The 26,510-nt window shown below is 37.9% G+C and overlaps 1 protein-coding gene across 1 annotated transcript; it reads left to right on the top strand.

The window, feature by feature from the left end:
* Window positions 1-4,789: 4,789 nt before the first annotated feature.
* On the top strand, window positions 4,790-25,741 carry LOC117404920 (cytochrome P450 27C1). The gene is made up of 9 exons (XM_034007767.3): window positions 4,790-5,198; window positions 19,250-19,440; window positions 20,333-20,532; window positions 20,711-20,920; window positions 21,315-21,478; window positions 22,694-22,860; window positions 23,536-23,614; window positions 24,105-24,308; window positions 24,899-25,741. The coding sequence occupies exons 1-9, from the start codon at window positions 4,908-4,910 to the stop codon at window positions 25,013-25,015; spliced, it is 1,623 nt and encodes a 540-aa protein (XP_033863658.3). The 5' UTR covers window positions 4,790-4,907; the 3' UTR covers window positions 25,016-25,741.
* Window positions 25,742-26,510: the final 769 nt, after the last annotated feature.

Raw genomic sequence — 26,510 nt, 5'->3', positions numbered from 1 at the left:
TTCTGGCATAGATGTGTTGACCATGTGCAGTGTGCAAACGTAGCAAAAGAGCATCCGTAGAGCATGAGCAATTCCCAAATGAAGCAAAAAGTAGCAGGTGGCAAAAAAGGGCAGAACACCGGCACTAGGATTTACTGGGCCCGCTGGCACAAGACTGTAAAGTAAATCCTCCCCCCTCCAAAAAAAAAAAGAAAAGAAAAAAACATGCAGCACTGCTGCAGCACAACCTAAGAAAACCTTTAGAAAATATATACAACAGCAAAATCTGAATCGGTCAAAAACGTGTTTTTTATTTTCCAACAAAACATATTCTCAGGGCTTAAATTCATCCGGAAGCTCCGGAACACATCCCTGCACTTTGAGGCTGTTCTGTAGGAAAGCAATACAAAATACAACTTTACTATAAATAAATATGAACATTTATTTTCATGGCAATTATTACAAGTGAAAATATTTACGTACAGTATATGGAAAGCAGCACAACAGGAGCGCCACTTCTGTATCTATATGTATATCTGTCCTTCCTTTCCCTGGTTGTTGCTAGTGCTGTCTGTGCGTTAGAGAGTGACATTAGGATGTGACTCCCACGGTACTGGAATACATTCATCTTTATGTTTGTGGGAATGGATGGAAATGGAAATTAAACTGTCAGGAACAGGTGGGACCGGGAATAAAGAGTTTTAAATCTCACGGGAACAGTTGGAAGCAGAACTGAAGAGTAGAACAGTACCAAACTTTACTTCAGACAAGCTACAAGAACTTTAGATGTTGTAAAATTAAACCAATCAATATGAGATGTTGTAAAATTAAGCCAATCAAATGTGTACTCAGACTTATGGTTACCTACAACACACATTTTAATTGACACAACCCATTCAATACAACCCCAATGTATCTTGCTATCGTTGATTGCAACTGACATTTACAGGAAAACTGTAACATGCCTAAACTAATTTTAAATATGTCAACCTCAGCAAATAATTGGATTAATTAAACTTATTGGGAGTTCAACTTTTTTTCTGTTATCAACATGTTATGCATAATAAAATGGTTGCAGTAGGTTTGTGTGGTTCTTGTTATTCTTTTAATAGGTAATATGGCAGTTGTGAGTTAAATTTAAAAAATTCAACTGGGAACAGGATGAGAATGAAAAACACAAGAAAAAGGGTAATCTCTTTCTTAAATATCACGGGACGGGACAGGAATTTTTTGATAAGATGGGATGGGATGGAAATGAAAAGAAATTAGGGCTGTCACTTGATTAAAATTTTTGATCTCTTAATTTTTGGCATTAGTTGACTAATCGGTAGATTCATCCCTGCACATTTTTAAAAAAGGTAATGATCTTATTGTGGCTGTCCTGCACAGCAACACATTTTCACAGAACGTCAATCCATGAAAGAGTTTAATAAAAAAACAAACAAACAAACAAACAAACAAAAACACTTTTCAGGACCATGAAACAGGTAAACATTGGTTAAAACAACTCTCACAGTCAACAGTTGAAATGATGTAATGTTGTTGAAGCTGACACCCTGGGATCCTTCAAGAAGCTGTTTGATGAGATTCTGGGATCAATAAGCTACTAACAACCAAACAAGCAAGATGGGCTTAATGGCCTCCTCTCGTTTGTAAACTTTCTTATGTTCTAACTTTGTACATCCGACTTAAACATAAAAACTCCCTTTTCAGCAACACAGTTTTAAAATGAATAAAGTCTGCTTTGATTGTAGTAAATGCAGACATCTTTTTCCAAGCTGGCAGCAGACACTGAGGATCAATCTGGACGTTGTTGGAAATGTAAGAAGTGTGTGTGTAACAACAACAAACCAGATACGAACTGACGCGGGAAGCCTTCTCGCACGCATTCTTTATCAGCAGGGGATGTTGGGAAATGGAGTTCAAAATGCCCAGCCTAAAAATTTTTTTATCTGCGATCAACTATTTTGTGATTAATCAGTCCGACTAATCTGATAATCGGAGCAGCCCTAAAAAATGATATGTACGGAACAGTATGGGAAGGGAAAAATTGTGTTAGGACAGGATGGGAACAAAAATGACATTGAAACATTTCATGGGATGGGATGGGACAGAACTCAAGTTTCATTCCTGTGTCACTCTCGAGTGAGCGTGTATCACGTGCAACTGTAAATGAGTTAACTGCTGTGTAAACTTGACAATGGCCCTGAATATCAAAAGTGTCTTCCAACAGTTCGAAACTCGCTGTCCGTCTGTTTTAACCCGACTCTTACACTGAACGTCGTTTCCATCATAAAATGAAACACTTTTCTGCTGTTTTCCGACAGGTGGAATGGGCGCATTTTAAATAAAGGTGGCGGAATAACTATTCAGTATTTAAATGACAATATATGTTAATGACGCAAATAAGTTTTTACGTCAGTTCAGGATTTCAATCAATGGACAAAAAGGTAGTAAAGGCAGAGAAAAACAAAACAGACGCGTGATATGGAAAAACAAGATTAGATACATTTAATAAAACAACAGATTTTTTGATTTTTGCTCGGAACATGAAAAACAGTTGGAAATTTAAAAAATAATAGCGTCAAATTAGTCATAAAACTTATTAATCATAAGCATCAATTTGATTTTTTAATTCATGTTCTAGCATCATGGGTGACAGTGGGGATGCTGTTTGTGCATTGCAATGATTTTTTTTTTCCAGACAGAAAGTTCCAAGTAGTTATATCATATTATTATTATTTAATTTTTTAGCAGCGCTTTTATCCAAAGTGACCACAGAAAATTAAGCAAAATATAAAAGTATATAAATTACAGGCAATAAAAAGGCAAAACACACATATATACGAACATAAGAAAGTTTACAAACAAGAGGAGGCCATTCGGCAGCTTCTTGAAGGATCCCAGGGTGTCATCTTCAACAACATTACTGGGGAGTTGGTTCCAGACCCTCACAATTCTCTGTGTAAAAAAGTGCCTCCTATTTTTTGTTCTGAATGCCCCTTTATCTAATCTCCATTTGTGACCCCTGGTCCTTGTTTCTTTTTACGGTATTGTTCTGTAGTTTCTTTGATTACATAATGTTAAAATGAACATTTAAATTATGTTAATCTAGTTTTTTTTTGTTAATTGTATCTCAATCCCCCCCCCCCCCAAAAGAAAGTAGGTGATGCAAAATCAGGTTGTCTCACGAAATTAAACCTTTAGTATCACATCTCCCAGCAGAGCAATCACATGACCTTAACACTAACCTATTGCCAGAGCACTCCCCCTGCGTCCCGCTTCCAGATAGACAATCTGTTAGCTGTGATTTGCGAGTTTGTTTTGATTGACAGTCCACTAATACTACCTTGCTACGGTTTCTTTTTCTAATCACAGTAGATTAGACGCGCCTCTATATTTTTTACGTCGTCATTAAAGTGAGCTCAGAACAAAAAAAAAATGGACTCAGACCCCCCAAAGGCTGGGCCCGGGTGCAGTTATGTCCCTTGCACCCCCGACTCCGGTGTCAAAAAATGCATTCCTTGGTCAAATATGGGTATGCGCAATACCTGTTTGAGTAATCACCCCCCTCACTCTTTTGTCACGCCTACTTATTTTTTGCATATTGGCCTTTGTCAGATCATTTCAACTAACGAGATTCTCTTGAAATATTTGTAAGGCTTCGTGCGTGTTCATTCTACAAACATGTAACAATACATTCATATTTACGTATGCATGTTATTTTTACATTTTAGTGTCAGTATGAAAGAGGTCTATAAAACTTTAAGTATTATTTTTAATATAACGTTAGTATTAAGTTATGTATTACTAAAACTGATTTTTTTTTGTTTTGTTTTACTATTTAAGTCAAATAATATATTTAACTGGGTTAATAAGTGGATTTGTTGGGTTATTCAAAGTGTTTCTGTTAATCATTAACGTTTTACAAGAGTTGTGTAGCCACTATCTTCTTTTGCTGCATCAGCTCTTAATAAACCACTAACATTTTCAAAAATTATCTTTATACTATTTTATTATTTTCAATGATATATTTTTAAATGCTTTGTCAGTATCCCACAGATGCACACTCACAAACCAAGTTAATACAGCAATAACAATAATTATGCAAAACAACCTTCTCAAATCAATAATAGGACACGACATCACTAAAAGGACAAGAAAACAATCATTAACCATCAAATATTGACAGAAATGAACGATTCCAAAGTTCTCCAGTACTTGCTTCCTTTGCGCAGCAAATTTCCACTGCCAGTCCTGAGACGAACACTCACAGCCTCGGCACACGCTTGTGACACTGCATAATTAAGTTTCATTGACATTTAATATATTTTAGTATTTACAAATATATCACATTATACTTTATAAAAAAAAAAAAAATCTACATAAAAAATCTGGCAGCTCTGATAGAGAGCTCAGCATTACCTACCTCAAGGGCAGGAATATCCCATACATAACGTTGGTGGTCGTCTTTGACTTGAAAAGGAACCAGCTTTCTCTGATAACTGCATTAAAACAAATATCCATTCACGTGTTATCCCACAGCAAATCCCATTCTGATTACAGTATGATCACTTTGAGTTTGTAAAGGGTCAGAAAGCCATATCGCTTATTATTAATTCCTAATCTGGCCTGTTGTTCAAACTAATCATTAACTGACGAAGAGAGATTAAAGTACTATATTCCGTTTTGTTATTTGCTTAGAAACTAAAAGATTTAAAAAAAATCACAGAATGCTTCTTTGATATCTGAGCCCAACCCACAACGGATTTCTCTAGCAGTCAGCCTTTATAAACGCTGTCGCTGGTGGCAGGGACAACTCAGCAAACATCAGTAATCGCAGTGTATGCTGCTCACAGGAAAAGGCTGAAAGAAAGAAAGAAAGAAAGAAAAAACGACCACTAACTCAATAACGAAAAGCATTTAAAATGTCTATTTTCACAAATATCCTCCAAAACTCCTGTCGGAAGACGCTCCTACTAGAGCCGGAGAGTTTCCACATGCTGTGCAATGTCGCGAATTTCCATAGACTTCCGAAACTTTCTAGCCAGGCACCAGCGGCTGAGGAGAAGGTCTTGCCAGAGATGCTAATGCAGCCACAAGCCAGGCCGAAAGAAGGGCGAGTCAAGAGTTTGAAAGAGATGCCCGGTCCGAAAACGTTTACTAACTTGGTTGAATTTTTCTGGCGGGACGGGTTTAGCAGGATTCATGAAATTCAGGTAGTTATGATTTTAATGAATCAAAAAGCGTTTCTGTATTTACAATTGGTGAAGATGGCGGTAGGTTAGTGCTAGATTGTTTTAATAATGTTAGTTGCATTTTAATAGTGTCCAATCAACTGTCTCACTAATTGGGTGATTAAGTGCATATGCTTCAGTCATAGTCAAGCTGTCATGGTCAAGGATGAATGATCTAGTGATTAAAAAGAAACTAAAAACATTTCGTCAATATTTTTTTTCTTCGTTTTCTCAGAAATAACAGAAGGAGACTCTCACTCTCTAAACTAGGGCTATCCTTGCCTGTTCTTGAGAAATATTATTTGGATGCAAGGCTAATTCGGTTCAATACTGGATTTTCAAAAACGTGAATGCCGGATGTACCCACTTGAAACCGTTTGGAAAATAATGAGACTATTCATTCCTGGTACCCCAAAATGTTCTCAGTCATTTAAAATAATTTTTAAAAAAAAACTTATTTAGTGTAATGTTTAAAAAATGTTAGGATTAGACAATGATTATTTAAAACTGGAGAACAGATATCTCGTCCACAATATAGAAAAAGTTTGGCATCAACACACTGCAGGACATCTCTCTGTTATCCTTTGACGGCACAGGCAGTCACAATACAATTGCAAAGGAACTCGGTTATTTCAATCAATCAATCAATCTTTATTTTATATATAGCGCCGTTCATAGTGGACCACCACCACCACAAAGTCCCAGTCCTCAAAATGACCAAACTATAGCCTACACAATAATAGCAGACATCCAATCGAATAAATATTACTGCATGCTAAGCCAGATAGAATCTGCTCCAAAATCTTCAGTATTCTAATATAACTAAATATTTAAAACACAAAATAAAACACGATTAACATGTTAAAAGAGGATCAGAGCAGCGAGGTTGGAAATGTTTTAATACTATCAGAATGTCTTCATGTAAACTAATTTGGTTTTAACTGATACAAAATCGAGGGGTTGTATGCCTTAAAATCCGATAACACTGGCGCTGCTAGGGGTTTTCAACCCCCAGTGAGGGTTTTCTTGAATTTGGGACTGAATTGTTTAAAAGTCAAATATCTCACAGGCCTCTAAAGGAAACATAGAAAACCTACATTTTTTTTTTTTTTTTTCAGGACAATCTGAACTTTTCAATGATATAATTTGTAGGCATATCTACTCAACTGATGTAGATATTGCAGATTAAATGGGAAAAAAAATGAAAAATGACAATTTCTGTGCCACTTTAAATTTCCTAACATGGTAATTAGACAAATTACATGTGTCTTGCATCGCTAATATGTTAACTATCTATGGAGAAAAAAAAAATAGGAGTTGGTATGTTTCTGTCATGGCTGCGTCAACATTTGTATTATTATTATTATTATTATTATTATTATTATTATTATTAATAATAATAATAATAATAATAATAATAATAATAATAATAATAATAATAATAAACATAAACATAAACATTTAAAACAGAACTGGTCTGGTCAATATGTAAACTATACATATTTTTTAAATGTAGACAAAAACTAAATTCAAAGTATAATTTCGAAAGACTAAATCCCCTTACACATGTCCTAAAATTTTGTAAGCGATTACTCACTCGCAGCTTTTAGGGCACCTACATACATATGTTATAATATTATTATTACTGCTGATAGTGCAGCATAGCCTGGGACAGTACACAGCAATCAATAACGATTGATTAGTTCTGAAAATAACTTTTGAAAATAAAATAAATCTGACAAAAATATCTTGTGTGGGTCTGCTAAATGTTGTAGCCAACAGGATTTGCTCAAATCAAACCACGATCCGAAATATAAAACTCTACAGTTTGTTTATTTGACTTACTGGATTCCAGACTGAACAACACGGAGAAATCCTATTGCTGGTTTAGGCGTCAATCAGTCACCGTTTGATTGACGTGATCAATTCACCATTCCAACCCTCCCATAAATATCCTAAAATGTCGGAAGCGATTGGTCAAACACAGCGTGCCCAAGCACTGAGTTACTACCGCATATGCCCAAGGATAATAAAAAGAAGGATCAGACAGAGTGGGCGGGCCTTAGATGGGAGCCCGCCTAAGTCTGTTGCAGAAAAAAAACGCGTTGAGTGGGCGTTTCGTATAATGTCTACTGGATTGGTATATTTACTGTCAATTTTAATGGTTGATTTGAATATAATACTAAATCTTTTTTTGCAAATTTTATGTTTCGCATCTGCTTTTACAGCGCAGACTTTGCGTACGTCCAACAAAACTGAGGATTTCATAAACTCTGTCACTGATCTGAACTGGTTGGATGTTGAAGCATTGAAAATGTGGTCATTACTTTTACAATAACATGGCCGACATTAACATTTATTTAGCCTAATGCGTGAATGTAACGTATAATTAGTTATAATTGTCAGTACAGAAAGTATTTCATGTTTACGACACCCAGTTTATATAGCTAGCTATATGTGTACTAGTAGCCAAACTGGCACTTAAACTTGAAATAAACAAAAACGAATGAGAACAACACCAGTATATTTATTGTCTACTGGGAGAAATAATGAACAGTACGCTTCCCTTAACAGTACGTTTACAAATCTGACAGGTGACAGTACGAACACAACTTTTAAGCAAGGCAGTAAACAACACCATTTTACACTGAAGTTACAGGTTTGTGTCAAGCCCTAGAAATGATCATATATTTAAAATGTTTAAGAGTAAAAAATAAATAAAACAAAAACATGCATGTGTTTTCCAATTACAGTTATTATTATATGCTTTGGATTAATATTGAGTTTGAAAAGAAAGATTTACCGTATAGGAAGTATGGTATGGTAAATCGTTAATTACTACAGTCCTCGCGAAAATAAATAATGTCATATTAATTTATAGTAGCCTACGGTTAAAATCATTGCTTAAATTTTGCGCATTTTCCTTAAGAACGTAATAGTGTACATACACGTATTTCAGCATACACATTCAACACTAATGGGCTCCAATAATGGCGCCCGTGATTTAAACGCATAGAATTATGGGTAGACTCGCTTGGAGTTATGGGAGTCTATCCGAACCTTCTTTTTATTATCCTTGATATGCCACGGTACAACAGAGACAACATACAGTAATCAATAGCGATGGATCAGTTCTGAAAATAACTAATGAAAGGCAGCAGTGTGGAGTAGTGGTTAGGGCTCTGGACTCTTGACCGGAGGGTTGTGGGTTCAATCCCCAGTGGGGGACACTGCTGTTGTACCCTTGAGCAAGGTACTTTACCTAGATTGCTCCAGTAAAAACCCAACTGTATAAATGAGTAATTGTATGTAAAATAATGTGATATCTGTATAATGTGAAATAATGTATAATGTGATATCTTGTAACAATTGTAAGTCGCCCTGGATAAGGGCGTCTGTTAAGAAATAAATAATAATTAAGTATAAATATTATAATCTAGTGGTCCGTCCCGTGTCCCCCCCCCCCCCCCCCCCCCTGTCATTAAGTCATTATTAGATAAATGACAAGACAAATTACTGTAGCACTCTGGAGAAATTACGTACCAAACACGGCTTAGAAAACAGCACTTGGTGAATTGGAGAATCGGTCAATGTCTGTGAGAAATAAAACTGTACATACATATATCACTTACTTTACTAGCATTATTATTAGTTTCAAGAATAAATACTGAAGAATTTTGGAGTAATGACATACTACATTTGGTTCAGACAAATATTTTTTGACAAATTGGTCAATCTGTCATTTTGGAGACGCAATAAATCAGAATTGCCCCATTGTCCGTAAAAAATAAAACTGTACACATATATCGCTTACTTTACTAGCATTATTATGAATTTCAAGGACAATTACTGTAGAATTTTGAAGTAATGATGCATCAAAGTCGGCATGGCTGTAACTAGCTATGAGGACACCAAGGTTGTGTCCTCCTGTTTTTTTTTTTTTTTTTTTGCATCATCAATGCTGATGCTTATGTAAATTCTGGTAAAGTACAAAAGACTCCTTAATTTTCTCTGTTGGTTTGCCGCATATCACAGATTTGGAGGTTGAGTAGTAAATACCAAGCTGTCATATAAATACTGTAGCAATGGCTTGAAACCTCGGTTTGACCTCGGTAGAATATCAGCTCTGGTTGTGGAAAATGCATTTAGATGCAATTGGTGGATCCGTCAATTTGGAGATGCAGTAAACTGACCCCCCACCCCCGCGTGACAAATGAGACTGTACACTTATATTACACTTACTCCACTAGCAGTATTATGAATCAAGATGTCATACTGTATAATTTTACTGGAATGAAGCACCAAAATCGTCTCAGACAGAAAAAAACAATAACAATAAAACACTTTGTCGCAGTAGATGAATTAGTAAATGCATCTTTCACCACAAATTTGCAAGAAGGTAATGGAAAAGACAGACAGTGGCTTTTCAAATAAACTCAACTGGCTCAACTGGTTTTATGGACTGGTTCTGAAGCAGATTTGATATTGTTCAAAGAATATATCAACAATACTAATTCTAATTTAAAATTTACTATGGAATATAGCAAGACCAAAATTAATTTGTTGGACTTGCTTATTTCCATTGATAATGAAGGACATTTCAACATGTCTATTTTTCATAAAATAACTGACAAATACAATTTTACATGCAGACAGTTTTCATCTCAGACATGACTAATAATATACCATATGGGCAGTTGCGATTAAAAAGAATATGTAGTGACAAATCTGATTTTAATGATAAATCAGCCATTATCTATAGAGGGTTAGCCAGAGCCTAACCTGGCAAACATAGGGGTGCAAGGCAGGACTACACCCTAGACAAGATGCCAGTCCATCGCAGGGCAACTAAGGGGCAATTTAGAGAGGCCAATCCACCTAGCCAGCCTGTCTTTGGACTATGGGAAGAAACTGAAGTACCCATGCACCCATGCAAACACGGGGAGAACATGCAAACTCCACACAGACCACTGAGGCCGGAATCAAACCCGGGACCCTGGAGTTGTGAGGCAGCAGTGCTAACCACCACACCACCATGCCGCCCTTGGTTTCAGAACATAAACAGCTAATCGACTAAAACGAAATGATTTATTGGAAAAAACTCAAAACAAGACTAATATTGAAGACAACAGAATGACTTTTGTAACGGAATACCATTCTGCCTCTAATGATATTTTTAAAAAATGTTTATAAACATTGGAAGGTATTACAATGTGATCAGGTGGCTTTGTGTCGCATGTGGGTGCTGATGTCAGACCAGGCGAGGAAACATAAACACAGGTAGGTATGGGGCAAAACAGCGCTGCTGAGCTCGTATTTAATTAAATACAAAATAAAGATTTGAACAAAAAAATACTGCACACAAGGTGAAAATAAAAAGGTAAAACAAACTCTCGAACACAAAACACAATATCTAGGTGAGGCTGGGCTGTCACCTTCACTCATCGTATACGGGTAAGTTTATCCAGTTCTTACTTTGTTCCAGTTTCAGTTTTGTAGTTGTTCTCTCTTGCTGTCGTTCGCTCCTCTCAAACACCTTCTCCTGGAGTGCAGAAAGCTGCAGGCTTTTATACAGGTGACCATCTCCCGATTAGCAACAATTAATCAATGAATTAACTCAGGAGATGGTCACCTTCTGCACAAGGTTTTTAAAATACGCAAAACAATAACAAACCGCATGGCTTTTCGCCGTCCTATTTTAAACAATAAATCATAATAATAATAAAACATATGCACAGGGGCAGGGAGTACCCCGTTGTAACATATTTAAACAATATATTTTATAGCAGGGCTTTGCCCTGCCCGCTTTTATATGTGAAGGGCTTTTCTACCGCCCTGCTACAATCCCAGATTTAGTTTTAAACATTACAGATAGTTTGGTATTTTCTATGTATAAAACTCCCAAAAGTAATGGAAATTGGCTAACTAAAATCAGTGCTCCACATGGTAATTTTGGATGTGGAAAATGTATCCACATCCAATATACACCCTACTCATTCTACACAACATCAAATTCTGGGTTGTAAATATTTTGTATGTTTATTGTTGTTATTGAGGTTGACTGCATTTACACTGTTTAATGAACCAGTTGAGTTTATTTGAAAACTAACTGTCATTGTCTACATGGCCTAAGTTGGAATAATGGCAGGATGCACCATTTCTCCACTGGCTTTTACCATAGCAGTGGAAGTAATTATTAGGGCATCAAAATGGGTAGCAGGAGGAGAGCGCTTGGCTTCTAGAATGCGACTACCACCAATTCAAGCATACATGGATGACATGACAACCATGACTACAACAGTAGCCTGCACTAATCGGTTATTGGGCAAATTGACCAATAACATTAATGGGCACAAATGCAATTCAAGCCCACTAAATCAAGGAGCATCTCAATAATTAAAGGTAAACTAGTAGATAAAAGGTTCTACCTTAATGGTGAGGCAATACCAACAGTGTCTGAGAAGCCAGTGAAAAGTCTTGGGAGATGGTACGACGGGGATCTAAAGGACACAGTTCGTGTGGGAGAAGTTAGACAACAAGCAGTGGATTGAAGAGCATAGACAGCAGCGCTTTACCAGGCTAACTGAAAGTCTTGCCCCATATCACTGGTTCAAAGGGCAGCCTTTGCATCTTCCACAGCTTTCTTTGCCGCCCACGTTCTTCAAGTGGAGGCGGGTTGTCGAGGATTTGTGGCACACTCTACAACCCGGTTTCTCAGAGATGTCTGGTTCAGTGGTCAAGAGTTGCGTAGCACAGTGAAGAACTTATCTGAAGCAGCAGAAAGGAGCATCAACTGGCTGTGGTTGAGACGGAAAGATTCTATCTGGGGATCTCAAGCACAATAGAGAAAGCAACGCTGATGTACGGGTAAGTAAGCTGGGCTGAGTTGAGTGGGGGATGAAGGGGCGGTGATGCTGGGATGCCAGAATCCCTGTCGAGCCCTCTTGAGGTGTCGTGGGCTAGTTGACGAAACACCAAGGATGGAAGGTGCCCACTTGAAGACCCCAGAGATGTACCCTACTTAGCTCAATCCAGATGGTTGTCATGCTAATGTGCTGGGGAGACCACACTGTAGTTGATCCCTGGAGCCAGCATCGCAGCCGTTGTGTGTGCTGATGCGCTGGGGAGGCAAAATAAGCTAATCCTTATTACACTTCAGCCATCAACACCAGGCAGAAGAATATATACATCATCAGATGGAAAGAAACGCAAATGGATGGAGACACATATGGATCACATTAGTTTACTGTAAAGCTACGTCTTAGTTGGTGCTTATCTTGGCGAGAGCCGAGTTCAAATCAACATGAAGTTTTAACATCTACTGTCATGTAATGGAAATCAATTACCTTCTTGCAAATTTGTGGTGAAACATCCATTTACCAATTCATCTATTGCGTCAGTGTTTTTTTATTGTTTTTTTTTTGTCTGAGACGACTTTGGTACTTCATTCCTGCAAAATTGTACATTATTATATCTTGAAATTCATAATAATGCTAGTGGATTACGTATAATATATGTGTACAGTTTTATTTCTCACGGACAATGGGGGGATTTCAATTTATTACATCTCCATAATGACAGATTCTCTAATTCACCAAGTGCTGTTTTCTGAGCCGAGTTTTGTACATCATTTCTTCAGAATTCTACAGTCATTTATCTTGTAATTCTAAACAATGACAGTCAGGGAGGTCTGAGTGCACAGTCAGATTTTCCATGGACAAAGCAAATAATTTTTTAGCGCTGACAGCTTGACCAAGAATTTGAAAGCGTCTTGATAGCTTGACCGCAGTGATGAGGGAGGCAGTGGCTGTTCTGGAGCGAATGCTATTTTGGATAGTGTTTGTCATTTGGATAGTGTTTGTCATTTTTGGAAGGAAAAATCATGGTCAGCTCTTAAACTCATTTTCACTTAGTTTATTTTAGAAATATCGAACTGAATCAACACGTTATTATTATGCGATAACATTCTTTTAAAAAAATTAAATTAAATTGCCCTCTAAAAAACAGATAACGTCAATTTCAGTTCCTGTGCCGCTTGTCAATTTCAGTACAGCTCGAGTTGCTGTTTAGCTAGAGGGCAAATGGCATCAACAAGCAAACGTTGGCGCTTCACTCTCTGCCGTTGTACTGCCAGAATATGCCTCCCTGCCAGAAATTGTGGCAGTACAGTCGATGCCGCCTAATCGGGATCCTGATAATCAGGATTTCTGCTTAAATGGGTTACAACTCTGGGAGACTGTTCTTCCCAATGGGACGTGGGGCTTTTTTCTTTTCAATAAGAATCAAAAAAGTATGACTAAGGTTGTCTCAACTGCCTCTCATTTAATTGGGACAGTCGCTTATTCTGGATATTTTTCCTTCTCCCATGCGTCCCAATAAAGCGGCGCAGACTATATATAATTGCCAAAATTTGCCACCTTGCCAGAAATTGACACTCTTGTATATTCCATAGGGTACAGAAGGTAGTGAATTGTAGCAAGTTGTATTCTGAGGTCAGAAAATGCCACTTGTATATTCTGTAGCCAAATTGTCCCTCCTCCGAGTCACATGAATCTGTTGCTATGTGTGTCGTAGCCTTAGAGTCCTGTCAGAGTCAGTTTGAATTGTTACCTCAGAACTTGACACCTGACAGGGAATTTTTTGACTCTGTCATTGTGCTTCCTACTTCCTACTCCACCTGAAGAATAGACCTTTGAGGTCATAGAAACATAAGAACATAAGAAAGGTTACAAACGAGAGGAGGCCCTTCGGCCCATCTTGCTCTATTGGTTGTTAGTAGCTTATTGATCCCAGAATCTCATCAAGCAGCTTCTTGAAGGATCCCAGGGTGTCAGCTTCAACAACATTACTGTGGATTTGGTTCCAGACTCACACAATTCTCTTGTGTAAAAAAGTGCCTCCTATTTTCTGTCTTGAATGCCTCTTTATCTAATCTCCATTTGTGACCCCTGGTCCTTGTTTCTTTTTTCAGGGTGAAAAAGTCTGCTGGGTTGACATTGTCAATACCTTTTAGAATTCTGAATGCTTGAATCAGATCGCCACTTGGTCTTGGTCGTTGTTAAAGACTGAATAGATTCAGTTATTTTAACCTCTCTGCATATGACATGCCTTTTAAACAGGGAATAATTGTGGTCCCTCTTCTTTCCACTCTTTCTAGAGCAGCAATGTCCTTGAAAGCTTGTGATTAATAACTGTTTAGTTAGTCCAATAAAAAGGTATCACATCTCCTTCTCTTTGTCTATACATAACAAAAACACTTTTTAATATCGTGTCTTTCACAGAAAAAATGCTGAGTGAAACAAAAACAAATCGTCATGTGATACACCAGTGAGGCAAACAGTCAGCAGCCACACAATTTATAAAAAAACTCAGCAAACTCCATTTTTAAAGAGCAATGTGAATAATAAATGAATTTTCACAAAAATACAACATATTTTCTAACTTAATTGAGCGATCTGAACTGCTTAGTTTGAGTGTAGTAACTATCGAGTATTTTTTTAGAATTTTTTTCAGATACTTATATAAACAGCTGCAATATTTTTCAATCTAAACGTAATAATATTATTAATAAAGAAAGAGTCACAGAAATTAAAGTGTCTTGCCTTCTAAATCTTTTTCATTTCTTGGTTGGGTTGGGTAGCTATTTCTGGCATAGATGTGTTGACCATGCATGTGTGCAAAGGTAGCAAAAGGTGGCAAAAAAGGGCAGAATACCGGCACCCGCGGCAGCTCCATATAAACCTCTCATACTCCGTGTCTGCCACCCTGGTAGCAAAATGTGACATGTATAAGCGTCAAATTTTGCTACCTTGTCAGAATCTCCTATCTGTACCCTGTCATCTATAACTATAAACTCTGTTTTTCCTTGGTCAAGTTAAAACAATATAACAATTCATCTTGGTGGTTATATAGAGTAGAATTATATATATAATATATATAGGCACAATAGAATATATTAAAAATAAGAACGATCCAATTAATCTTTTATACAACAATAACCATTTCTCAGTTATTGTATTTAAAGACAATGAAACCGGAAGAAAATCTAAATACTGTGGCATAATTAAGAAAGATAATCAAAATAAATCTAAAACAGTAAAAATAAACCATATTAAAGTAAATAAGAAAATGCAAAATAGAGAGTTAAACATGAATAGGACAGAGAATTCAAAACAGAAAGATAGGAGACCCAAAAATAGACATGGTACCAAATACACAAAAGATAAGACAGAAGACATAGTATTCAGTTTATCAAGTAAAACTTTAACCACATCCCAAAAAGCGGTACTGAGTAAAGGACTTAAGTTTATACTGACTAAAAGATACATCGATAAAGATAAACTGGCCACTGAATTAAAGGAGTGGGAGAGACGCATGAGATTAGCAGAATATTTTTTCAATGAAAATATCTCCGATTCAGAGGGTAATTATGAGCATGGGATTAAGGTTAATAGTACAAGCACTTGGACTCCTCCGGATGGAAGAGATAAATGGTTAGATATGTATATTGAAGTAGTTAAACAAGAAATAATAGTAGGACTAAAGAAAAGATGTAAACTTAATTTAACCAATATTGAAGAACAAGCTATGACTGAGTTGTTAAATGATGATGATATAATGATAAGACCAGCAGATAAAGGCTCAGGAATAGTGATAATGAACACAGATGACTATATGAAATCTGTAGAATGTGAATTAAATAATACATATACATAAGAAGAAGTTAAAAGCAATAAGATCAATAAATCGGTAAAAGAGGTTAAGGAAATTGCAGACTGACTATACAATAAAAGCATTATATCAAAAGAATTAAAAAAATACATGCAGCCACATAATGCAAGAACAGGCCTAGCAAGAGGAAATCCTAAAATGCACAAAGAAAATCACCCTATGCGAATGATAGTCAGTACAATTGATAATCCAACACACATAATAGCTGAAATAGCAGAAAAACAACTTAGGTCGCACGTTGAGAAATTACCAAGCTATGTTAAGGATACAACACAATTTTTAAAAAGACTTGAATCAATAAAATATAACCTTCCAGAGAATACAATTTTATTTTGCATGGATGTAAAATCCTTGTACCCAAGTGTCCCTCGTAAAGAAACTTTAGAAGCTTGTCAAAAAGCACTAGATAATAGACTAGATAAATCAATACCTACAGCAGAGGTACTGAACATGATCAACATAGTTTTAGAAAACAGTTATTTTACATTTGTTGATAAGAATTACAAACAAAACGATGGTACAGCAATAGGATCTAAATTAGGAATGCATTTTGCCAGTACATACATGGGGAAATGGGAAGAACAATTACTTAGAAAATCGGAAAGAGAACCTTTAGAATACATTCGGTTTGTAGATGATATTTTTGGGGTTTGGACACATGGTGAAGAATCTCTTTTCCAGTTTCATAAAATGGCAAATGAAATACACAGTAATATTAAGGTGGACCTTCGATGGACAAGGAAAGAAATAGAATTTTTAGATACCATAGTAAAACTTGAAGAAGGTTCAATTGAGACTGACCTCTTCTGTAAACCTACTGACATGCACCAGTATTTACACATGTCCTCTGCACATCCGATACACACTAAAAGGGCAATCCCAAAGGGTCTAGGAATAAGAATACGAAGAATATGCTCAAAAGAAAGTGACTATGTAAAACAAAGAAATGTATTAAAAACAAATCTTAAAAAAAGAGGATACAAAGAAAGAATTATAAAGACGGAGTTAAGAAAAGTGGATAAACTAAAAAGAGATGATCTACTAGATTATAAAAATAGAGATAAAAAGGTCAAAAGAGTCCCATTAATAATGACTTACTCTAAACTTTTGCCCAATATTTCTAAAATAGTTTGGAAACACTTGCGGATTCTGCATAATTCAGAAAAATTAAAAAAAAGTATTTCTTAAGGCCCCAGTTGTAGCATTCAAAAGAGAAGCTAATTTAGGTGATATTTTAGTTCACAGTAAACATAAAAGAATAATTGACAAAATAGGTTCTACGAACATGTGCACTAGTAGATGTAAAGTGTGTAAATACATAGACAAAAGTAAAAATGTAATTATTATTATTTATTTCTTAGCAGACGCCCTTATCCAGAGCGACTTACAACTTACAAGATATCACATTATACAGATATTACATTATTTTACATACAATTACCCATTTATACAGTTGGGTTTTTACTGGAGCAATCTAGATAAAGTACCTTGCTCAAGGGTACAGCAGCAGTGTCCCCCGCTGGCGATTGAACCCACAACCCTCCGGTCAAGAGTCCAGAGCCCTAACCACTACTCCACACTGCTGCCACACTGCTCCACACTGCTGATGTTTATAATTAAACATAAGAACACCACATATCCACTAAAAACTAATACCTACTGTAAAAATAGCAGTTGTTTATGGAATAGCCTGTGAAAAATGTGATGAAATCAAATATGTTGGAGAGACTGGAACTACTTTATATAAAAGAATTCAGAACCACCTTTCATTAATTAGAAATAAAAAAAATGAATGAACCAATAGTACAGCACTTCACCAGTCAGGGACATGACATAAATGATGTAAAGTTTGTAGTATTAGAACAGCTCAAATTAGACAATGCGACATATAGAAGAATAAAAGTAAATGGATAAATAGACTGAACACGATTATGCCAGCGGGACTCAACAGAAAAGAATTAACTAATTAACTTCAATAAATATATAACATTTAAATAAATAAACAAAATTCATTCAAAAGTTGTGCATACTGATGCGCTGAGGAGGCCAAATCTAGACTGATCCTCAGAGCCAGCATTGCATGATATAATACAAATATAAGTTTATGTAAAGTGGTGTTAATTAGAATTAATACAGATTCAAAGATAGAAGTAAAAATGATGTCACAATATATAGAACACCATTACATCATGTAAGAATAAATCATGGATTTGAATGTAAACAATAACAAGTAGTTGTCATGCTGTCAAAAACCTATAAATACCGCCAATGTTTTGATTCAAACACAGGCTCCCTTGAGAAAGATATGTACAACATATCGAAACGTTGGGCAACTGGCTCTTTGAGCTTATATATATATATATACACACATACATATATATATATATATATATACACACATACATATATATATATATATATACACACATACATATATATATATATATATATACACACATACATATATACATATATATATATATATATAGCAGAACTAAAGTAATGTAATATAATTAACATTACTTATTTTTAAACTAATATCAACAACACACACACACACACACACACACACACACACACACACACACACACGCACAGCCATGCAACCCAGACTTGTTCCCCTGACTGCTCTTTCAACCCTCAAGGAGGAGAGAGACCTTGCAGATAAACATGTGTCTCACAAGAAGCATGCTGACAAAGAACTGCCGGGACGGTCCCAGGGGATACATAATTCTCTACCCCCTGCAGCTGTCGAGTCAGTAGCCTGTTTCAAACAGCAAACAATCAGTCCAAAGAGCAATCTGTGTGATTTATTCTTGCTGTGTTGTTTGTTGCTCTCTCTGGTGCTACTTGTTATCTCAAAGGTGATGTGTTGGGTGGCTTTTAGTTTTACCTTCTGTTTAATATGGCTGTTAGATACCAAGATTGCTCCAAAATGATTGAATGCTAATTTTATTAACCTGTCATATAAATATGCACTCATTTGATTTTGGAGATGATCCTATCAAAGGTGACTGTTGGCCATCTTTGATTAGTGACACATTGTGGATCCCACTCTATGCTAGAGTCCCTAAAATAGTATAGATGTGGATACTGAGGATCGAACCATGGTCTCTGCATACTGTATGCGATGCCAAAATATAAAAGGCTCATTTTCAGACAGATGAGCCTTCATAGCCAGAGGGTTCATTGCAAATTGTTGCTGTTTGTGTTCAATCCCTGTATACATACCATAGAAAGACAAAGATCATGCACAGCCAATATTCATACTGACACAGCCCTGTTGCTCTTGTTTTCTGCAGCAACAGCACACCAAGCAGTATGGAAAGATCTTTAAGTCTCATTTTGGCCCCCAGTTTGTGGTGTCCATTGCTGACAAAGACATGGTGGCTCAGGTGCTGAGAGCTGAGAGCGAGGCGCCCCAGAGAGCCAACATGGAGTCCTGGAAAGAGTATCGTGACCTGAGGGGCAGGGCTACTGGCCTCATTTCTGCGTGAGTATCTCCAGTTTAGAAAGAGGTAGCATCTCATACATCAGCTGCTTTATAAAGTCTGAAAATATCATCTCTAGATGTTCCCTACCAGTGCAACCAATACTTTTGGGAAGAAAAAGGCCTTTTTCATTTGTTTTGTTTTATACACTTTTAACATCTATTTGTATAACCTTCTGTTGCTGCAAGTCTTAGCACTAGCTTGTCTATCAATATTTATTTCTTATATAGCACCTTTTACAATAAATTGCCTCAAAGCGCTTTACAGATAAGCAACAACATGCAAAACAATTTTGAGAAAAAGATATACGTTGGTAAAATACCCCTTTAAATGACATACAGTAAAGTGGTTCGTCAATTTAATTATTACTTTTAAAAAGCAGTGATAAAAATAAGTAGTATAAAATAGGATGACTCGCTGAAGGATATAGTTGATAATCAAACTGGTTAGCAGTGACAGAGCGCTATGGATACCGAGTGTCCCAATCTGGTGGTGTCAGTCTGTATGTCACTCTAAATGTATGTGCCTATCCAATAGAACTGATGAAGGACACCCTTTTATAGAGTTATTGGAAGTATCGGAATCTGTGGGGTATATGAGGTAGGATTTTTTTTTGGGGGGGGGGGGAGGTGGGGGGGTGGGGCGTATATTACTGACACATTTGCTACAAGGAATTATTCCACAAACTGTCCTGTTTTTATTTTTATAAACCAGTGCTGAACAATACAATTTGTGTTTTCATCAGAATCAGACAATAGGTTTTTATTTCACATACTGTGGATGGAGTTTACCCCCATTAGCAATAGAAGTCTCACACTTGCAGTTTTGCCGGAAAGCAGGTGCCCTCCGTCTGGAGTAAGCGTGTTACTGAGATGCCTTGTTCACTGTGCACAGCGAGGGCCAGGACTGGCTGAAGATGCGCAGCGTCCTGAGGCAGAAGATCATGAAGCCCAAAGACGTGGCGGTGTTCTCCAGCGATGTGAACGCAGTGGTGACAGACCTGATCAAGAGGATCCACAGCCTGCGGAGCCAGGCGGCTGACGGCAAGACCGTGAACAACATCAACGATCTGTACTTCAAATACGCCATGGAAGGTGAGAGGCACCATGCAGTTCACAGTGAAAGGGCCCATGTGTGTGTCACGTTATCCCTTGGCCTGTCTGTATGTTGCACTTGTTTATGTTTTCAGAGAGCTGACTGATAAGATTTGATCACATCATTCTTTGGTGATTTGCACCAGCACTGCATCTCTGAGCCGTTCCTCTGTTTCAGGAGTTGCCTCCATACTGTACGAAGCCAGGCTGGGCTGCCTGCAGAGTGAAATCCCCCAGCAGAGCCTGGAGTACATTGCGGCCCTCCACCTGATGTTCAGCATGTTTAAGACCACCATGTATGCAGGGGCCATCCCAAAGTGGCTCCGCATAATCATCCCCAAACCCTGGATCGAGTTCTGCAACTCTTGGGACGGACTTTTTAAATTCAGTAAGAATACACCCTTTGTAGCATACAATATTCCCTGGTATTGATGGGGAGAAACAGCCATCTGAAGTTTCTTTATTGATTGTATTGTAGTTGATAACTAGTAAGAAAATTGATTAACTTTAATACTTTTAATTTCCAAGAAAATGCATGCAGTATATTGTCAGAACTTTTACACCAAGCGCTGTGTACTCCCTGCTTTAATTTAAAGACTTGACAAGCTATAATTCATAGAAGCGGGCTTGTAAACATGTGCATTACAAATAGGTAATCTAATCTAGTGGGTTCGGATTGCAATGATGTCACCCTGAAAAGCCTTGCTAGTGTTACCTGTGTGTGATGCACTCCACAACTCAACACAGAAAGTAAGTGAACGCCGGGGTGTGTGTGTGCGCAGGTCAGATTCACGTGGACAAAAAGCTGTCAGAGATTCAGGCGCAGCTGGACGCTGGGGAAGAGGTGGAAGGAGGGTTGCTGACCCACTTGCTGGTCAGCAAGGAGATGACTGTGGAGGAGATCTATGCCAATATGACAGAGATGCTGCTGGCTGGAGTGGACACGGTATGGCTCCTATATCATTAGTGTGGGACTTCCTAGACTTCTAACTGACACACCATGCTTTGTACACTTGTCTACTTCAAAGCAATCTTCAGGAATATGTTGGATAATGTACATATGTTGGATAAGGTACTTCAGAAATACAATTGGCACACATAAAGTGAAAAAATGCATAAGCAGTGTATTCTTAACTGTGCAACTGGTAACTAGGATTCAACAGGCTCTGAAGTATAAATTCAGTACTGGAGCACCGGAAATCGGGACCGCTTGTTAAAAATAAATGAAGTAGTTACTTACCATTGAAACATCACTTCAGAGGGACTGAGGATAAATGATGAGTATAAACAGAGTTCATCAATAACCGACAAATGCTGATACTGTGTATTTTACTATTTGTGAAACTTCTCTAATAGAACTTGTAACAGGGGGATGTGTTACATGCGTGGGTCATCATTGAATAATAATAATAATGAGTCAGACACAGAGCAGTGGGTGTTGACACGCTGCACAGGGGTGCAAATTTAATAAACACAGGTGCTGCCACTAGGGTAGCAGCAATGGAAGCCCTACAGATTTAATAAAGAAAACAAAACAAAGCTAAAAATAAGTTTGCCACACAAGGCCAGGAACCTACTACACTCTGTTATCCTCTCTATACTGGTTGGGATCAACATCTCCTAAACTAACCTACTGCTGTTGCTTCCGAAGTCCCGGCCTCCCAGAGACTCCGGGTCTTTACGACAGTACTGGCTGGGCAGAGCCTTCACAGGCACCGTCTTGCAGTTGAAGGGTTCCGTGGTAGTTATCCTGCAGAGCCGAAGCTCTCCTCGATGTGAACAAAGCACCCGTCGGTGTAGCGTGGCGGTGCAGATGCTTCTCAAGCTGCTCGCAGCCTCCCCAGGCACACCCCCATTGCCAATCCAGACCTCCCGATCAGCTCAGCTTCGGGCGAGCCTACCTTCTCAATTGGTTGCCTAGCAACGTGTCTCCTTTTACGCGTCCCAGCTGCACATATTCCCGCAAGAACCAGCGACAGGGCTCTCCCTATCACAAACTATACACCAATTATTGTATAATACTACTTATTAAACCGTACAGCAACTTTAAAATCAATTGCATGACTGACTACATTTCATTCTGTATGGTGCATTTCAATGGGTGGAGGCCAGGGCTGTGGGTTTTAAGTGACTATGATTATGTGTGTGTCCCTGTTCCCAGACGTCCTTCACTCTGTCCTGGAGCAGCTATCTCTTGGCCAGACACCCCCAGGTCCAGCAGGCTGTGTACGATGAGGTGGTCCGTAATCTGGGCCGCTACCAGGCTCCCATCGCCGAGGACATCTCCCAGCTGCCGTTGATCCGAGGGGTCGTCAAGGAGACGCTCCGGTACATGTCCTGTCCACACCTCGCTGCAACAATAAATGTCACGTGACTCCATTGCTTGATTTGATGTACAGTGGGGAGTGCACCTAATGGCTGCACAGTGTGCTGCAGTTCTATTGGGGTGTAGAGTATGGGCTGCACAGTAAGGCAAGAACAACAAAGAACTGCATTTAAGTGTTTTTCTTTTTTTTTTTTTTTACTGCACAACTCAAAAGCAACACAACAAAATACAAACAAAAGGATGCCATAAGCTGGCTCCCCCTTTTTATTTCTTGTGCTGAAAATAGATATATGATTTTATTTAATAAAATCTAATTTAAGATACTGTTGCTTCCACTTCCTCTGCTGTAGGTCAGGTTGACTGCAGTATACCGCAGGAATTTTTTAGCCTTAGATTATACTGAACAACACCTGGAGTACACTTTGTGCATTTCGATTTGTCCATATATAAGGTGGGTGCCATTTTTGTTCCCCAAATTCTCAGCACTTTGATTCCTGAAGAGTACAAAAGAAGGTTGTTTTGTAACTGCACTCCATTTGATCTGACCACACATGGTGAAATTGAAAGAACTCTCCTGGGATGTGTGCCAGAGAGTAGATCAGAGGCATTATTAAGATGGCATGGGTTACAAGGAGATTACTGCCTGATTTTAGACCTGGTACTTGCTTTCTCCACAGGCTCTTCCCAGTGCTGCCTGGCAATGGAAGGGTAATGCATGAGGACATGGTGGTGGGAGGATACCTCATTCCTAAAGGGGTAAGTGTAGTTTCCTTCATTTGTGGTTGATGCACTAACCAGATGTGACAGAGAAAAAGGTTATAGTAGGATTTATATGCATACAAAAGAAGATGCAACTTGAGGATTATTTATATAGTAACAACATTATAGGAGATTGTCAACATGTATTGAAATGGGTTACCTTGCCATGTTGTTGATGCTGAATCATTGGGATCCTTTAAGATCTGCTTTCACAAAGGTTCAACATCAATCAGCTACTAGGAACCATAGCACTGATGGGCCAAATTACTTCCTCTCGTACTTAGAATGTGTCTAAAATTTGCCATATTGTCTTTAATTAGTTACTATTTGAAGGGCATTAAACACATATTTTGTTGCTAGCAAATACATGACCTACTTGTTGGATCTAAAATGAACAGGTATTCTTCTTCTTAATAAAGGGCGAGTGTTGAAATTGGGGTTTTAAAGAGACCCATAAAAAGCCCCTGTTCCCTTCTCTTTGTCACAGACCCAGCTGGCCCTGTGTCACTACTCCACATCGTACGAAGATGAGTGCTTCCCAGCTGCATTGGAATTCCGTCCAGAGCGCTGGGTGCGCAAGGACAACATGGATCGAGTGGATAACTTTGGATCCATCCCCTTCGGCTACGGAATCAGGAGCTGCATCGGCAAGAGGATCGCAGAGCTGGAGCTACACCTGGCACTTGTGCAGGTAAACACAGGCACTATTACAAGTGATGGGAAATGAAGAACTAGATTCATCTGCCTGTGTTCCTGTTTTGAGGGAGGGTCTTTTGTGGCTTTTTTGTGCAGGTCTTTCCAACATGTCTTATTTGGCCCTTTCACAAACCCAGATTTACCAGGACTTCTAATTTAGACTTTTGTGAACAGGTGGCACACAAGTTTTATAGGAAAGGCTTAAGTAACAGAAAGAAAACCTTCTCGATGATTGAGGCCCCTTGATTTGAAGCAAATGTAAATGTTTTCAAGAATACAAAAAAAACAACACTTTGTTTATAAAGGTTTACTATAGTAAATGCATAGCAAAGTGTGATGGAGCTTATATAAACATTGCAAAGCACAAAGGTATGGTAAAGCATATTAAAAAAAGACGTTAAACTATTGTAAATGCCGTGTATAAAGATGGGGGCAGCATGGAAAACTACCGAGGGTCCTCTCTACATTTGGTGTTTATTAATGTTCTATCCCTTTCTGTATTCCAGCATTGAACCACAGTCTCTGTTTGCAATGGCAATTGACAATAGAACAATGAATTGACAGCCTTTGATGTTTCTATCCCAGATGCTCCAGAATTTCCGGATTGACGTGTCTCCCCACTCCAAGCCTGTTCACGCCAAGACCCATGGACTCCTCTCTCCAGCGGCTCCCATCAACCTGAGGTTTGTCGACCGGGAGTAGTGGGGACGCAGCTGGTGTATGGCCTGAAGAGGCTCACCTTTTCATTAAAGATTCACTTTAAAAAAAAATAATAATAATAATTTGAAAGAAATTTCCAGAAATTGCACCTTAACATGGACTTGAGATGTTGGCCTCTTGTAAACTAAAGTGTTGATAAAGCTGTGTATTTAGCCTCTTCCTTTTTGAAAGTGTAGACACTTGCCATTCAAAATAAAAGCAGTTCAGAGTCTAAAGAAGAGCTCTCTCTCTCTCTCTTCCTATTCCAGATATCTGAGGTCTTTTTTTCTGTAAAATGTGGCTGTGGGTTGTCAGCAGCAACATTTGTCTAATAATCTTTAAAAATTATTTAAAGGAGGCCCATCATTAGTATTCCAGTAGTCCCTCAGTGAAAACACGCTTTTCTATGTTGTGGACTGTAAGTTGCTGCAGCAAAGCATCTACCCTGCCTTGAATAAGCTAGCTTCTGAAAAAGCCTTTTTTGTATATAATGTAAGTGCTTTCTTAAGCAGATGTTTTGAGCTTTATTTTTACTTTCTCCATCAGTACAAACCAATCATCCTCTAGTGCCCCCTATTGGCTAAAATATGTTACTGCACCCGTTGCAGCATTTGTATTATCTAATGGAGACCCAGGAGTGCAGTATTAGTGTCATAAAATGAGTCTGTCTACTATATTGTATTGTATAATATTTATGTAGTTATTTTGTTTAATAAAGTGTTTACTCTATTCATGGTGTGGTGTTTCTTGAATGGTCATATTGAATTATTATTCATGGTAATACCTGGGAAAGCCTCAATATGTTGTACTGAGCATTTCAATATGTATAGTTTTTGGACAAAAACATTGAAAAAATATATTTTGAGCAAAAATTACTAATTAGGAAGGCAGGAATAGCACAAACTAAAAACATGAATTAGGTTTTGGGTATTTGAAGAATAATAAGAATTAATATTATTTAATTCTACAATATTAGAGCTAACCGGTGGCTCACTCGCGCTACCGCCACCTGTCGGACTGTCTCCCCACAAACACAGCAATGGGAGAACCTGCTGTGGCAGAGCCAAAAGGACCCCGGCCATACATACAAGGCTCATTTGCATGAGCGGCAGAGCAATGCATGCTGGGGGACACTGTTGTGATTGTTTAGCACCTCTACCGAACCCGGACACTATTTTATGTACAAAGTGGTTTTAATGCCTGTTTTTGACTTGCCCTGTCCCGTGTGTCTGCTGTTAAATTGAGTGTGTGAGAGTCACACCCCGTCCGTGTGTTTCCCCGTGTGTCTCTCTGGCTTTTCTGTCCTTTTAAGGATTGTTTGGAATTGCCATCCCTCTTCATCCTCAACCACGCTGAGCAAGAATGCTACAATATTATATATTAAAACAGGCATTGATAATTAATTAATTTATTTTTGGTAATTTCTTACTACAATTGTAGTATGCCACCATTTTGTTATTTTTTTAACCAAAGATCAGGAGTATGTATGGAGGTTATA

This window comes from Acipenser ruthenus, chromosome 10, assembly GCF_902713425.1.
Source record: "Acipenser ruthenus chromosome 10, fAciRut3.2 maternal haplotype, whole genome shotgun sequence".
NCBI lineage: Eukaryota > Metazoa > Chordata > Actinopteri > Acipenseriformes > Acipenseridae > Acipenser > Acipenser ruthenus.
The sequence above is the reverse complement of the archived record's forward strand: the minus strand, read 5'-3'. Positions and strand labels throughout refer to the sequence as shown.